This window comes from Mytilus edulis, chromosome 4 (assembly GCF_963676685.1).
Source record: "Mytilus edulis chromosome 4, xbMytEdul2.2, whole genome shotgun sequence".
In the NCBI taxonomy this organism is placed as follows: domain Eukaryota; kingdom Metazoa; phylum Mollusca; class Bivalvia; order Mytilida; family Mytilidae; genus Mytilus; species Mytilus edulis.
In genome coordinates this window covers 10,566,937-10,582,626 of record NC_092347.1, presented here as the reverse complement: position 1 = coordinate 10,582,626, position 15,690 = coordinate 10,566,937, and the positions used below count along the sequence as shown (strand labels likewise).

The window sequence follows — 15,690 nt, the reverse complement described above, 5'->3', positions numbered from 1 at the left end:
GAGTCAGAAACCTTTATTATGTGGTGTAACAGTACAACATAAAAACGAACTATAAAAATCAGTTGAAAAAGGCTTAACTCAATCAGATGGATAAAAATACAAATACAACGAATACATGTGGACGTATCCGGGTACTTGTACAACCCAATAACAATAAGACACTAAGTATAGATCTGAGAGTACTCGCAGTTACTGACAGCTTGTTCAAAGGCACTAACAACTAAAAAAAATCATGCATCTTAGACTTAATTATCAATCAGTACACATCCAACATCTAATGGATTTAGTGTAAAGACGTCATAAACAGTCAGAGAAAAACATAACCTTGTACAATGCCAAGATACAGGTATCGACAGATTTATAGATCCATGTATGAGTACTTGTATATACACCGTGTAGAACGCCACATGCGGGGTGTCGGCTATGTTTGACATGAGGTGGCAATTTTGAAGCGACGAAAAAGTAACAAGGTAAGTTCAAGCATCAAAATTTCTTATTTTTAGAACTTTCAGTACCATATAATGTATTGCACGGAAGGAACCGCAACATAAACTATTTCCTGAAAGCAGAAGCAGTCGTTTTCAGTGCTCAGTTTTCTCAAACACCTCGCCCTAGTTTTCCGTGTTGCAGATTTTGAGGCTTTATATGCCAATTTGGGTATAAAAACTACTTTACACAGCTAACCTCCGTATCACTTATATAGAATTGTATTCCTCTCATTGACTTATACCAAATACCAGTTTCTTAGTTAAAATCCATTGGTTTTAAAACTGTTATTCATCAAAATATAAAGTGTCGCTCGGGGTGTCAGATTTTGCGTCGCAAGGGGTAGAGGCTTGTCATAAAAAAGAATACATTTTCTTATAAATCGATCTCTGTCTGATACTTTTTAATTCAAACACACATACACTGTTATGATGAAAAATTACAAACTTAAGTTATGTAGTTCTAGCTGGGCGATTACGAACGAAATAACTGTCTTGAATCATATTTTCTTGTAAACCTGTTCCGTTGTATATTTGTGTACAAGTCGTTGTTTTCTCATTGACAATTGTAGTATCATCGTCTTCAGGATTACTTGAAGTTGTGTTGTCATTCGCTGAAAAAGATACCGGTGAGTGTTTCATTGGAGAGAGTGTTCTAATTCTTTTAGGAGTGATGGTTTTTGGCGGCGTGCACGAGTGCTTTTAGATGAACCTGGTGATGAACTATGATGCATTTTGGCTGGTGGAGGCTTCAGGCATAACTTATATTGAGGACTATTTTGTGATTTTCCACCATGTTTTGGTTTATTAAGCCATAGCCTTGCCTTTTTTTACCATGATAGTGACTGAAAAGGAAAAAATCGTTTACCAGCTTGGAAACTAAATATTTTGAGCCATTTTTACTATGAATGAAATCAAAAGCACATGTTTTGTAAGACCAAAAACAGGCAAAATGAAAAACCCTTATTTTGTCATGGTAAAGTAGATGTGAATGAAATCAAAAGCATATCTTTTATAAGACCAAAAACAGGCAAAATGAAAAATCCTTGTTTTGTCATGGTAAAGTAGATGTGTTTGAAATAAAATGTATCATATGAAGGCTAATTTACATGCAAATATGTATTTTTTTATGACAAGCCTCTACCCCTTGCGACGCAAAATCTGACACCCCGAGCGACACTTTATATTTTGATGAATAACAGTTTTAAAACCAATGGATTTTAACTAAGAAACTGGTATTTGGTATAAGTCAATGAGAGGAATACAATTCTATATAAATTATACGGAGGGTAGCTGTGTAAAGTAGTTTTTTTATACCGAAATTGGCATATAAAGCCTCAAAATCTGCAACTCGGAAAAGTAGGGCGAGGTGTTTGAGAAAACTGAGCACTGAAAACGACTGCTTCTGCTTTCAGGAAATAGATTGTGTTGCAGTTCCTTCCGTGCAATACATTATATGGTACTGAGAGTTCTAAAAATAAGAAATGTTGATGCTTGAACTTACCTTGTTACTTTTTCGTCGCTTCAAAATTGCCACCCATGTCAAACATAGCCGACACCCCGCATGTGGCGTTCTACACGGTGATATATAACAATAATATTTAGTAAGCTTTTAATTTACTGATAACAAAATCAATATTCATACCAATAAAAACAATTTTAAATGATCTAATTACAGTGTTGAATTGGTAACCTTTTATAATAAGTTTATTTAAAGGATCGATAAGTTTATCTGTATCGTTTCTACCTTTCCGGGCACGGTAAACAACATTTCCGTAAAAATGTGCTATCCCGTTTGAAATAAGTTTTCTACAGGTACAACCAAATTTTTATATCTATGGAAGAATTTAATAAAGGTTTTAAGTTATATGTGATAACGAAATCCCTGGTTTAATAATTTACCAGTAATACATTGATAGATTACGTTCGTTAAAATCAAAAACGTCACAACAGAAACAGGCATAGCGAACGAGTTGTGAAATATAAACACCGTAAGATGGTGCCAGAAGAAACATCACCATCCAAAAAGGGGGAAATAACCAATAGGGAACAAAAAGTAGTTCCTTTTGTCGTAAATTTTAGTGTGGAGTTTCTCGTTTTAAACCGAAATATATCTAGGAAGAGGACAGTTATTACCTTTTAAATTTGATTTATTTAAAATCAATTCCTTTGGGTAAATTTCGGTAGAAAATTCTTGATTATTTAACGAAAAAATATCATCAAGATAACGGTAAGTGTTGTTAAATTTATCAATAAATGCAATTTAGACTGGTCTTTACTGAGTTTGGTACCAGGACTATTTGTCCGGCCAATACAATGCGCATGTCATTATTTGTGTGTGCGTGTTATATTATCTTCAGCAGCACCAGGGGGTAGCACATATGTTTGTAATCTTTATTGTTAGGGCCTGATCTTGTTACTAGTAATTGAAATTGTTGTTTACTGCATACCAGAATATTGTCCAATCAATGACGAATAATGATAAAAAAAATCATGTATAATATATTCCAAATTTTCAAATAAGTAGAGAGAAAAAATTACTAGTAAAACAAACTTAAGTATTGTTTGACTCAGTAGAGAATTTTAAGTTAACGTAAAGGATTTTGCGTAGCTGAAAAGGGTACAAAATTATTATGCCTGTAGCTGTCAAATAGAATTATAGACCCCTTGACATAAAGTTATCCATATTTTGAGTGAGAGATGGGAGATTTTTCTATAATGCCCCCCCCCCCCCCCAAAAAAAAGAAAAAAAAAGTGAACAACACTGTTAAAATCGTGTTTAGACATTCTAGGTTGGATTTTATTTTATTTACGTGAGGGGTCGGGATGACACGGTGTGCTCCTTTTCCCAAATTACTCTTTTCTTTTTTTCTCCCAATCCCATCTTTGTTGTCCCCTGTATTTCATTATCCCACTTTTTATAATCCTATATCCAACATCCTTCAAGGTTGTAACCTCCCCCCCCCCCTTTCTTTAGTCCCTTTCATAAGATTATATCATTTTTTGAAGTTCATACTATCGTTTTTCATTGTTAAATTCCGATAAAATTGCAAGATTTATCACAAATATTGATATCGCCGTTTTCAGCCATGATCTTAAAATTGAAAATCAGTGATCGGATTACACGCGCCCCCTCGGTGCTACTGAAGATAATATTACACACACTTCCGAAAGCACATTATATGACATGCGCATTGCAATGGCCGGACAAATAGCCCTGGCACTATTCGTCCGGCTAGCCGGACAAATAGCCACTCCGTTAAGTGTATCTAGCATATATTTACCTTTCTCATTGGAGAAGAAGGCTTAAAATGAGTTGCAGCAAATATATTTGCATTCAGATTTACCAAACGACCATTTAATTAAATATATATATATAGGAAAACTTTTGTTTGATAAGATTGTGTGGAAGTGTAGTGTAAAGATAGAAAAGTCAAAACTGCAGATATAAAAAGTTTACCTCTAGCTTGTAGTACTTCCGATGGTCCATGAAATGAGGTAAAGATCTTGGACATGGTAAATCTTGTTTTACAGACATTTGGTAATGATGGTATGATGTTGTCTGCGTCGTTATCCGAAGACGCATTTGGTGTCCGGACAATAACTTTAGTTTAAGTGTATGGATCTCTATGTAAATAATTATAGTATAACTAATCGCCGTATTTGAATATCAAAAATAAGACAACGCGTGACCGAACGACGCATGGATTAAACGAGTGCGCAGCACGAGTTTAATCCATAGCGGCGTTCGGTCAAAAGTTGTCTTATTTTTGATATTCAAATACGGCGATTAGTTATTCTTTTTATTACATTGGCAAATGGCTTTTTTTATGAAATTAATGTAGAAAATGTAAGGAACTATATCTTTTTCCTACGCATTGACAATTTGTTTTTATCCGACGTTATCGACGTCTTGACAACGCCTATTGTTGTATGACGTCAGAGAGTGAAATAACCACGTTTATTTCACATGTGAAATTATCGGATTTTATCTACCTGGGAAATCAATGTAATTCATTGCAACCAATGTAATAAAAAAGTTTAATACCTCAAAAGGAAGGTTGGGATTGATTTTTGGGATAATGGTCCAAACCGTTTTGGAATTAGGGACCCCAAAGTATTTTTCGACTTTCAGGATATCAACTTCAAGTTGTGTAATAGTATTTCAATTGATCTGAAATTGTATCACAATGTTTAATACCACAGGTAAAAGGTTTGGATTAATTTTGGGGGTCATGGTCCCAAAGGTTTAGGATTTAGGGGCCAAAAAGGGGGCCAAAAATAAGCACTTTTGTTGTTTTCAAACAATAACTTGTGTTTAAGTGTAGGAATCTCTCCGAAATTATACCACAAGTTTCCATACCATGGAGGGATGGTTATTAATGACTTTGGGGGTTATGGCTCAAAATATTTTGGAATTAGGGGCAAAAAAAGGGGGGAAATTATGTTTTTGGTCAATGGACAATTAAGACAATTCAGTAAAAGCAGTGTAGGGAGGTAACTCAAAAAAATTTAACATACAATGTTGGGTATGTTCGGATTTACCTACCTTATACTATACTTGTATATTATGTATAAAGAAATGGACTAATTGCAAAAAAAAAAGGGTAGTAGTTTTTTATTTTTTTTCTCCCAAATTTGAAAAGTTTGAAGAAGAAATCTTTAATTGCACAATATTGCACAATAGATTTGTAGGATCTTGACATTTGTTTTGTGTCAGAAACTCAAATTATGTCAAAAATTTGATCACAATCCAAATGCAGAACTGTATCAAGCTTGAATGCTGTGTCCATACTTGCCCCAACTGATCAGGGTTCGACCTCTGCGGTCGTATAAAGCTGCGCCCTGCGGAGCACCTGGGTCTCATAAGTCAGACATTTATTTGACCAAAAAAAAGTAGTTTTAAGGTAGACTCGGTGTTTTTCGTCATTCTTGTATTGTAACAATAGCACTACACAATCAGTCTATTTTTTTTTACCTATATCTGAGAGTTTTGCGATATTTGTAATTTGTGATGTGTAAGGCTGTTTATTTGAATGAAGAAATATGAGTTATTTATATCGTAACAAATATAAAATATGTTGTTTTTTTAAGAATAAATTTTTCAAGTTAGCCATTTAGCTCCAATTGATTATACTGGATTTTCTTAAATATTAAAAAGAAGATGTGGTATGATTGTTCCATGAGACAACTCTCCTCAAGAGACCAAAATGACACAGAAATTAACAACTATAGGTCACCGTACAGCCTTCAACAATGAGCAAAGCCCATACCGCATAGTCAGCTATAAAAGGCCCCGAAATAACAATGTAAAACAATTCAAACGAGAAAACGAACGGCCTAATTGATGTACAAAAAATGAACGAAAAACAAAAATGTAACACATTTAACAAATGACAACCACTGAATTACAGGCTCCGGACTTGGGACAGGCACATATATAGAGAGAGAGAATGTGGCGGGGTTAAAGCATATTATAAACCTATCTTCTTATACATTATATCAAAATTATATCTAAAATATGTCTTTTTATTCACAAAAATGTGTTTTCATGAACAATGTATGCAAATTTGGACAATTTTGCACGACTTTTTGCTATTAAAAGGTGATCCATATACTGTTTGTTTAATTTTAAAAAAGAGCAAAGTAAATTCTTCATTTTTACAAAGTACAAGAAAAGACTAGCTGATGAGATATATACCGACGATCTACCTTAGCAGTCGCTGAACTGATAATGCTATAAGGGCCACATGAGGTCAATATGCCCCATTCATAACATAAGATCAACAGAAGGCATCTGTAGAAAAGGTATTTAGCATCTACCTTCTGAACCTAATACATATAATATAGTATTTTTTTGTAAGTATTAGTTTATGCTTGCTTGTGTTGTAAAATGTTTAAATTTTTCAGATTTCTGTGAATAGGCTTGAGTGTCCTTTAAGCACCTGCCCTTGGTGACTCCTGCATATGAACAACAGCTATTTGCTCATATGCATCAGCCACGAGGAAGGACTTAACTCGAAGTTATTTTTCTATAATGGATGTGATGCTGCTTCTTGTGCATGGTCAATAATCACTTAACATTCAGGTTTTGATATGGGACTACATTTATTATTAACTCAATTTATATTTCATGTTTTTTGTCAAACGTATTTCTATTTTTATTTTTGTTTCTTGTCTATCGCAATTGTGTGATAAAACAATCAATGTACTGATTATGCATGTAATGGATCCACTATTGGAAATAAAATATATCTCTCTCTCTCATATAACTTACATCATCGCCACATCCATATGTGGGTTGCATTCTGAAATTTTTGTCAAACCGTTTACTCATATTTTTCCGAAGTTAAAACAACTGTTCCAACTTCGCTTGCTGTCCGGTGGTGGCCCTAGCGTAATACTGAATGGAAGCTCGCCATTAACAGAGACATATAAAACAATTGTGTAAATTGTATTTGGTCTTTTTAGAAACTGTTCTATTTCGCCTTACTCAGTGCCCTTGTTTATTTTCACCGTTCTTTTCTACAAAAATACAACTTGAAACTGACAGAAATTATTGTACGTATGACTACTTATAGAGGTAATTAGCATGAAAATACTATTTTTACTTATATTTGCCTATGTTATCTCACTTGTAAAACTATGATAGTTGTGAAACAGAACTGAAAACTTTTCCAGTTGAACGAATCATGCTATTGTTTAAAGCAGAGACATATATATGTCTCTGTTTAAAGGAACATCCTATGAAGCACATATATATATGCTGGGGCTACTACGAACAGTCTAAATAGTGTGCCTCCAATGAGGGTCGGGATCATGAGGATCCTTCATTTCTTTTTAGACATTTTTTTCTATTCTTTATTTATCTTTATCCCTTTTCTCATTTCTGTATTTCAGTCTGACCCCTTTATTCTCTATTCTTTATTTTTCTCTCTTCTTTAATTTTTTTGCCATCTATTTCTCTATTTTTCTTCTTCTTTTTACACAGCTTTCTCTGTTCTCTATATTTTAGTCCTTCATTCTGCATTTGTGTCCATTATTCTATATTCTGTAAACCAGTTATATACTAAAATTGAGAATGGAAATGGGGAATGTGTCAAAGAGACAACAACCCGACCAAATAAAAAACAACAGCAGAGGGTCACCAACAGGTCTTCAATGTAGCGAGAAATTCCCGCACCTGGAGGCGTCCTTCAGCTGGCCCCTAAACAAATATATACTAGTCCAGTGATAATGAACGCCATACTAATTTCCAAATTGTACACAAGAAACTAAAACTAAAATAATACAAGACTAACAAAGGCCAGAGGCTCCTGACTTGGGACAGGCGCAAAAATGCGGCGGGGTTAAACATGTTTGTGAGATCTAGACCCTCCCCCTATACCTCTAACCAATGTAGAAAAGTAAACGCATAACAATACGCACATTAAAATTCAGTTCAAGAGAAGTCCGAGTCTGATGTCAGAAGATGTAACCAAAGAAAATAAACAAAATGACAATAATACATAAATATCAACAGACTACTAGCAGTTAACTGACATGCCAGCTCCAGACTTCAATTAAACTGACTGAAAGATTATGATTTCATCATATGAACATCAGGCACAATCCTTCCCGTTAGGGGTTAAGTATCTTACCATCATAACATATATGAGAAGAACATAACCCGTGTCATGCCAACAACTGTTTTTAGAATAATATGTTTAGTTCCGATGCAAAGACCTTATTAGTGACTCAATATTAACGCCAAAATATGCAATCTTTAATGACTTGACAACAGTATCGTAATTATATCCCTTCTTAAGAAGTCTATTCAAAGGTTTTGTAAGTTTCTGAGGTGAATACTGACACCTTTATTTTCCGGAAATAAAACGCATTCAATCCGAGATTGACAACAATTTATAGAAGGGAAAATTTTGGGAAAATCTTTGTTCCTATTTATAGTAACAACATTTTTTTCTGTTCCATGCATCAGGTAAGAATCTTACAATATATGTTTGAACGAATGAAATTGTCAAGCAAACAAAGGCAGTGCTATCAACCACGATCAATATAGAAATTCATTATTTAATTTAGGTGAAAGTAGATTATGAGATCACTCCTGACCTCCAATGATATATGCCGGCTATTTTCGGTTTATTATAAATTCATGATTATATAGATATTAATAGAAGATGTGGCATGGGTGCCAATGAGACAACTCTCTCATTCAAGTAACAATTCAAGTTGTAAAAGTAAACCATTATAAGTCAGACTTGGAACAGTATATTTACAATATATTTGTTCCTGGTCAGGAAGTGGGTACATGTGACAGAATGAGGTCTATTACAATCAATGACACGAGTTTAGACCAACAGTTATGGTGCTTAAGATCTCGGGTTCGGTTCTGACTTGGGGTCGCTGGAATTTCAGGACGAAGGGTGGTAGTTGTTTTCACCCTTGATTACCCTTCCACACAGATCTCTGATACCGCGGATAGAGTTGAAACAAGAATTGGTAATTGATAGCCTCAGACTGTTGAAAAGAATATCATTCTGCAGATGTCTCTTTTGGGTGTCTGTTCAGCTAAGCAGCATGGTGGTTCTCTCGGAGTACTTCAGCTTTCTCCACCTTAATAGCAGACTAACTTGTGTCCTAACACTGACGTCAACTATCCCTTTGTGTCTGGTTGGGAATTGTTTCAAACTGCATGTTGCACTTTTTCAAGTAAGACTGAGTCTGTAAGACTCTGTAAACATAACCAAATCAATTACACAATCACAATTTAAAAAATGTTTTAGAAGACCTTGAGCAATGGACCTAAAATATGTAAATACCAACAGTGTGGAAACTGTCTAAAATTGATTAATTGTTGTAAAACAATTCATAAACTGCGTCTAAAAATATCATATTTTAACAATCAAATAGCAGTGTATACAATATAATTAAAAAGGAAGTCATAAGTTCTTGTGGCAACTGCAAGATAAAAACACAGTTAGTGGCCTTTGAGTTAAATTGATGGTACATGTATTAAATATAGATGCATATGATTGTACCTACATTTATAATTCAAATATTTTCAGATATAATCGAGAATTACTACTGCATTAGTAGAATACACTTACTGGTAAACATACTCATGTTAATATTTTGATTGATGCTAGTTTGCACTGCATTATGAAAATCGCCATGAAACTGCATGCAATATTTGCCAGTGAGTGGACGTCAATCAACAAACAATCAATCAATCAATTAATCAATCGATAAATCAATCAATCAATCAAACAATTCGCAGTTAAATCAATTTGGTGTACATTGCATTAAGGTGGTACCTAACACTACAGGGAGATAACTCTATAAAATCCGCTAAACGTTTTAATCACATTGTGTTGTTTTAATAAGGGAATATTAAGCTTCTCAATGATCAAAATTAGTGTTTGTCAAATTGCTATATAACCAGTGTAATTTTTCTGACAAAACGGTTGGTTCAAATTTTTTCAAATTTTTATATTTTTGTTTATGTGTCAAAGTAAATACTTTGACAAAATTTTATGAAAATTAAACGAGCCAAATTAATTTTAGTGAAAGTGTTGGGTACCACCTTAATGCATGTTTTAAATCGTCTTGGGTTTCTGAAACAACTTTTCATATTCTCTTGAAAACAGAAGAACAAAGATGAGTAAGACAGCACAAAGTGTACATTTAACTTGCAATGATGTCCTTCCTGTAATAGTTTTTGTTCCAATCCTTCCAGTAATAGTTTTTGTTCCAGTCCTTCCTGTAATAGTTTTTGTTCCAATGATGTCCTTCCAGTAATAGTTTTTGTTCCAATGATATCCTTCCAGTAATAGTTTTTGTTCCAATTTTCATCATCAGTATTATCAGAAGTCCTTCACTAGGTCCCCGGTTATGGATTCTGGTATTATAATTAATGAGCAAGGTATCCCGTTTTCATTCTAGCATGACGTGTATTTCATTGTGTTATTTCTTCTCTGCTCTATCAAATTCTACCTTGTTTCAAATCTTTGAAAGTTTTTTTTATAACATGTAGGAAAAAAATTGAAAACAACACGTTTGTTGTATGAATTTTAATTCAATGCTTTACCTACTAAAATCAGCAATATTAATTTACGATGTTATTAAAATGATCATTAATTTTTATGTTAAGTTGAAAATGTAAACGATTAAATGAAACTAGCACTTTTGTGAGATTGAAGCTAACTTCTGTATTACTATAACCATATACGAGGGGGGGCAAGGGGGGTCCCAATAACAGCAAAACAGCAAATTGATTTGGCTCATAACAGATAACAAGGAATTAAAATGGACCAAAAACAGATAACAGTAAATGAAATATTAAAATTATTCGGTCTTTGACAAATCAGTATTTCTTATTACGGATATAATCCTTTGTAATGCATTCCATTTTTTATGACTATGTTTTTAGTATTAATTTATGTATCTAGAATGTGTTTAAATTACTACTCAATATATTATAATATTTTTTATACGCTCGTTTACGGAACGTATTATGGTATAATGTTGTCCGTCTGTTGTCAACATGTCGGACATTAATTCAAAAAACTCTTTAACCATTTGCATTAAACTTTGGGAAATTGTTTATATATATTGACGTGAGCTCCCTTTTTTTTTTTTTTTTTGTTGTTTTTTTTTTTTGTTTTTGTTTTTTTTTTTATAAATTTTAGATTTTAAGTTTCCGGGTAATGGGTTTTTATTCAATAAAATTGGTGTTTTTTTTCCTCAATTTTCTGATAATATCTCAAAAATGCTTTCACAAAGCAAGGAATTTGGGTGAATTGTTTATATCTATTAACATGAGGTAACTTTCAATTTCTATAAATTTTAGATTTTACGTTTCCGAGTGAACGGGTTTTATTAATTAAAAAGGGGTGATTTTCCAGTTTTCAGACATTAACACAAAAATGTTTTCAGCAGTTCTCATGAAACGTTGGTGTATTGTTTATATATATTGACTGAAGCTCCCTTTGTTGCTAATAAAAAAAAGTGACCTAAATCAGTTTGAATATTCTGACTTTTTCTAAATGACCATTTAATGAGGTGTGTGAATTTTTCTTAATAAAACTATGAGGCAAAGTGGTATATAGGGTAGAAAAATCAAAAGCACCAATTATAAGCATGCAATTTATCAAGTACTTTTTGACACTCTAAAAGCAATTTATTCCACTATTTTCAAAGGCCTTATTTGAACAATTTTTTAATCAGCTGAGGTTTTTGATTGTACCAAGTGTACTAGTAAGTAGAATACATAGTTTAGTAGGGAAACAATGGCTTGAAACGAAATAAATCTTTGTTTGTAATGAGTTATGTGCAGCTTCGGACCCAAGTACATGGTTGGAACTTTCATTGTACAATGCATTTGGTTCTGCTTTGAAAAGAATCACAGAGCTGAGTCTATGTACCATATTATATAAAAGGTTAAGTGGTTGTTAGGACCTAGTCCTTAATTGAGATCCTTGTCAGATATTCCTGGCCATATGTTTTCCTCTTTGTCATATTAAGAATTGTTTTAATTTAATATGTTCGTACGGAAAACAAGGAACATTATTCTCATACAAAAAATTAAGATAATTCTAAATACACATTCATAAAAAAAATGGAATTTATTACAAAGGATAATCATAAGATATACTTGAATTGTCCTGGACCACACTTCTGTGATGGGTATATGTTAATGGAATCCTTCTCTGAATACGGAACAAACATATCAGTAGTGGTAGACCCCAATGGCCAATGATCTTCAATTTATACCGAATATTGACTGTCAAAACAAATGCTAACATTCCAATTTCCAATAACAGTTAACAGCAAATACATTATCACAATAACAGATAACAAAAAAAATAAAAGCCCAATAACAGCTAACAAAGAATAAGACAATAACAGCTAACAGCAAATATATTTTCAAAATAACAGATAACAAAGAATTAAATTGCCCCATAACAGCATAACAGTTAAACCCCTTGCCCCCCCTCATATACTGGAACGCTCAAACCCGAATATATATATATATATAATTTTTGAAAGTCCAGGATGTACATTGATAACGCTAGAAGCTATTAGACCAATGGGTAAACATTTCAAATGTTTGTTATTCTGCATCAATGATGCTTTGGTATGTTACAATCTAAATAACTCAGATCTATCTTGGCATGATCACGATCGATTAATCGATTTTAATTTTGTTTTATTTCAGGGCATTTGATATGGAAATGAATTCAAGTGATGATGCACTAGATATTGACATTGAAAATGATGAACGACCGCCTTCAGTGTTACAATCTCTTATTAAAGACCCAACTGATGATCCACCATTTTGTGACATTCCGCCTTTACCAAAATTATTTTTAGAGAAAAACCTAGCTGATTGGGTAAGGTCAATAGATTCACTGTGGAATGAACGTGAAGACAGAATTCGATTCTGCGTTTTGATGTATGCTTTTGCTAACGGTGGCTCATTTTCCATAGATATGGTTCCAAAATCGTTCAAGTGGAGAGATCTTCCGAAAGAATTGGAAGAAGAGGCATGGATACGATCATTTCAATACGTTGCCAAGACTATGGATTTGGAAAGAATGTTTCTGTACCATGATCAGATTAAAACAGCAGCTGACAAACTAACAGAAGTGGATAGTGAAGGCCGTGGACCTTTTTTCTCAAAACCATCAACTGAAGGAGAAAAATATGCTTTCTTAAACGAATTCATCTTAGATGCAGTCACCCATTCTTACTGTGGTAAAAGACAGTATCGTGCGTTGGCTCTAGCAACACCTGTATTTCTGTACCGATATTGCCACACTCGTCCGCAAATCATGAAAATTGATGACTATGGTGATCGAAAAGTATCTGTTTCGATTGGTGAGCATGACGAAGATTCAGTATATGAGATTTTTATTGACGAGATATGTAAAGGCCACGTCTACAATACTCTAGCTAATAGAATGTGGACTGACGACACTTTCTGTAACAAATTCTTTAAGTATATAAGTCGATATGCGGATGAACTGGCAGAGGAGGACAAAGAAAGAAAAATGTTTACCGTTGTTGATTTAAAGTCCACAAAAAAAAGACCTAAATCTTTTCTTTATTGTCTTGTCACACACTCGCCCCCTAGACAAAATATGTTATCTCCGGTGTTGACGTTCATGACAAAATACTGTACTAAAGATTTTATGGAATTGCAGTATATATTGATATTAGAATATTCTTGTAGAAAATCGCTTATTGAGATCTACCTGCTTTTCGCTCCTAGAGTAAAGATATTTCCGTTTTCGTTCATTAGATCAGCCATAATGGGTGGTGATTCAATACTCCTTGACAGAGTGTTATCGCACCAATCATGGACTCAGAAACAACTGGATAAGACCATGCAATGGGTGGCTGCGACCGGGAAGTTTGACGATTATCTCCGACTGAAGCAAGCTGGGGCTGTGCCAGATAGTATCACATTATATGAAAGTGTCATTGGAAAAAATGCATCCATTTTTGAAGATCTGCTTCGCGATGGTATAGACTGCGATGCGGACGTGTATCAAGGGCGAAAGGTTATACATGCAGCCGCTAAAACTGGAAGTACTGAAATCGTCGACTTGTTGATACAGAGAGGTGCAGATGTAGAATCAAAGTCACAAAGTGGAGAATTGCCTTTACACATAGCAATTGACAATTATCATGAAGATTTAGCGGAACATCTTCTGATGCGCGGAGCCGATGCCAATGAACGTGACCACAGAGGTGCTACAGCGTTAATAAGAGCATGTGCAATAGGATTGTATAGGCTTGTCGAACGTTTGATGTATGTTGGGTCCGACACTAGCGATACTGATGAACAAGGTTGTAATATATTACATAAAGCCTATCTTAGTGGAGAAATAGAAATTATAGAATTTGCCAAATCACATGGCTTTAAAATCGAATCCACCGACAAGAACAATAACTCTGTCCTGCATTTTTCTGCACTTAGTGGCAACTTGAAACAATTTGAAGGACTTCTGAACCAGATGCCAGAAAAGATATCAGCATGCAACTCTTTCATGTGGAATCCGGCTAGCTGTGCTGCAGTATGTGGTCGATGGGATGTCTTTAATTTCCTCAAAAGGAATGGAGCAGACGTTCAACAAATAGCTAAAGATGGAAGTAGCATTTTAGACTTGGCTACCAGAGGAAAACAGCTACGACAGCTGAATAAAGTTGGTTATATAGATGAATTTCAAGAGACAATACGATTGGGTTCCATAGAAGATTATAACAATATAATTCAAAGTTTAACTGATTGAATCAATATATTATAAATGGATAGCTACGCGAAATGTTATCAGAAAAATCATATACTTTTACAATTATAACCCAAACCTAACTGAAAGGGCATTTATATAAATATAAAACTGCCTCCTATGCATTTTGTTTTATGAAATTATTGAAAACGCTTGGCATTAACCATTAATAAATTGTGAGACTTGGATTGATAATTCCTTATTTTGTTGTACCCTATAAGCCTTAAACACATTGTATCAAATCGAAAATTTGTTTTGACAAGGATTATTCTGATTTGAATCGTTTTAGTTGTGAGAAATATGTACAACCGTTACTTGTGAAATTTCATTGGCTACAAATTCTCCGAGATCGGACTGGCGTTTACTTTTGTCTTTATGATTATAGCTGTTCTTGTGCTTACTGTTTGTCTGATGACTCTATACATTTTTCAACTATTTTTTACAGTTTTTTCTTTCGTATGTTGAGTGGTTGTGTTGCTCTCATTGTTAAAATACCATACTATACAGTAACTTTAAGTACATCAAAGTAATCTGAACTCTTAAGGAATCAAGGATAGAAGACTCATAGTTAATCATAGAAATCTTCAAATTTTCAAAACACCGATCAAGTTTGAATTTTGGTGGCATTACTTTTTTTACCAAATGTTATGAAACTTATATAAATAATGCTTATTACCACAAACCACAGATCAAGTTTGAATTTTAGCCTTTCTAGAGTTATGCCTTTTACAAATGGAACTCAAAATGCTGATGTTTCGTTTCCGTTTTCTAACTAAAGTTTGCACTAACCAAATTTTATGAAACTTTTACAAAATGTTTATATCAAGAATGAATTTAGGTAAAGTCACTCTTATCGTTCTCGAGTTTTGTCCCTTTATAACGTTGTATGCAAATGTGTCAGAAGGACACAA

The 15,690-nt window shown here is 33.8% G+C and overlaps 1 protein-coding gene across 4 annotated transcripts; it reads left to right on the top strand.

Annotated features, from left to right (window-relative positions):
* Positions 1–5,625: 5,625 nt before the first annotated feature.
* Positions 5,626–14,967, top strand: LOC139518924 (uncharacterized). 4 transcript variants are annotated; one of them, XM_071310616.1, is made up of 2 exons: positions 5,626–6,293; positions 12,703–14,967. In XM_071310616.1, exon 2 carries the CDS (start codon positions 12,713–12,715, stop codon positions 14,780–14,782), a length of 2,070 nt encoding a protein of 689 aa, XP_071166717.1. In that variant the 5' UTR covers positions 5,626–6,293; positions 12,703–12,712; the 3' UTR covers positions 14,783–14,967. The 4 variants fall into 4 exon arrangements, with proteins under 4 accessions (XP_071166717.1, XP_071166715.1, XP_071166714.1 ...); XM_071310614.1 differs by lacking the exon at positions 5,626–6,293 and adding an exon at positions 8,371–8,463; XM_071310613.1 differs by lacking the exon at positions 5,626–6,293 and adding an exon at positions 8,576–8,622.
* Positions 14,968–15,690: the final 723 nt, after the last annotated feature.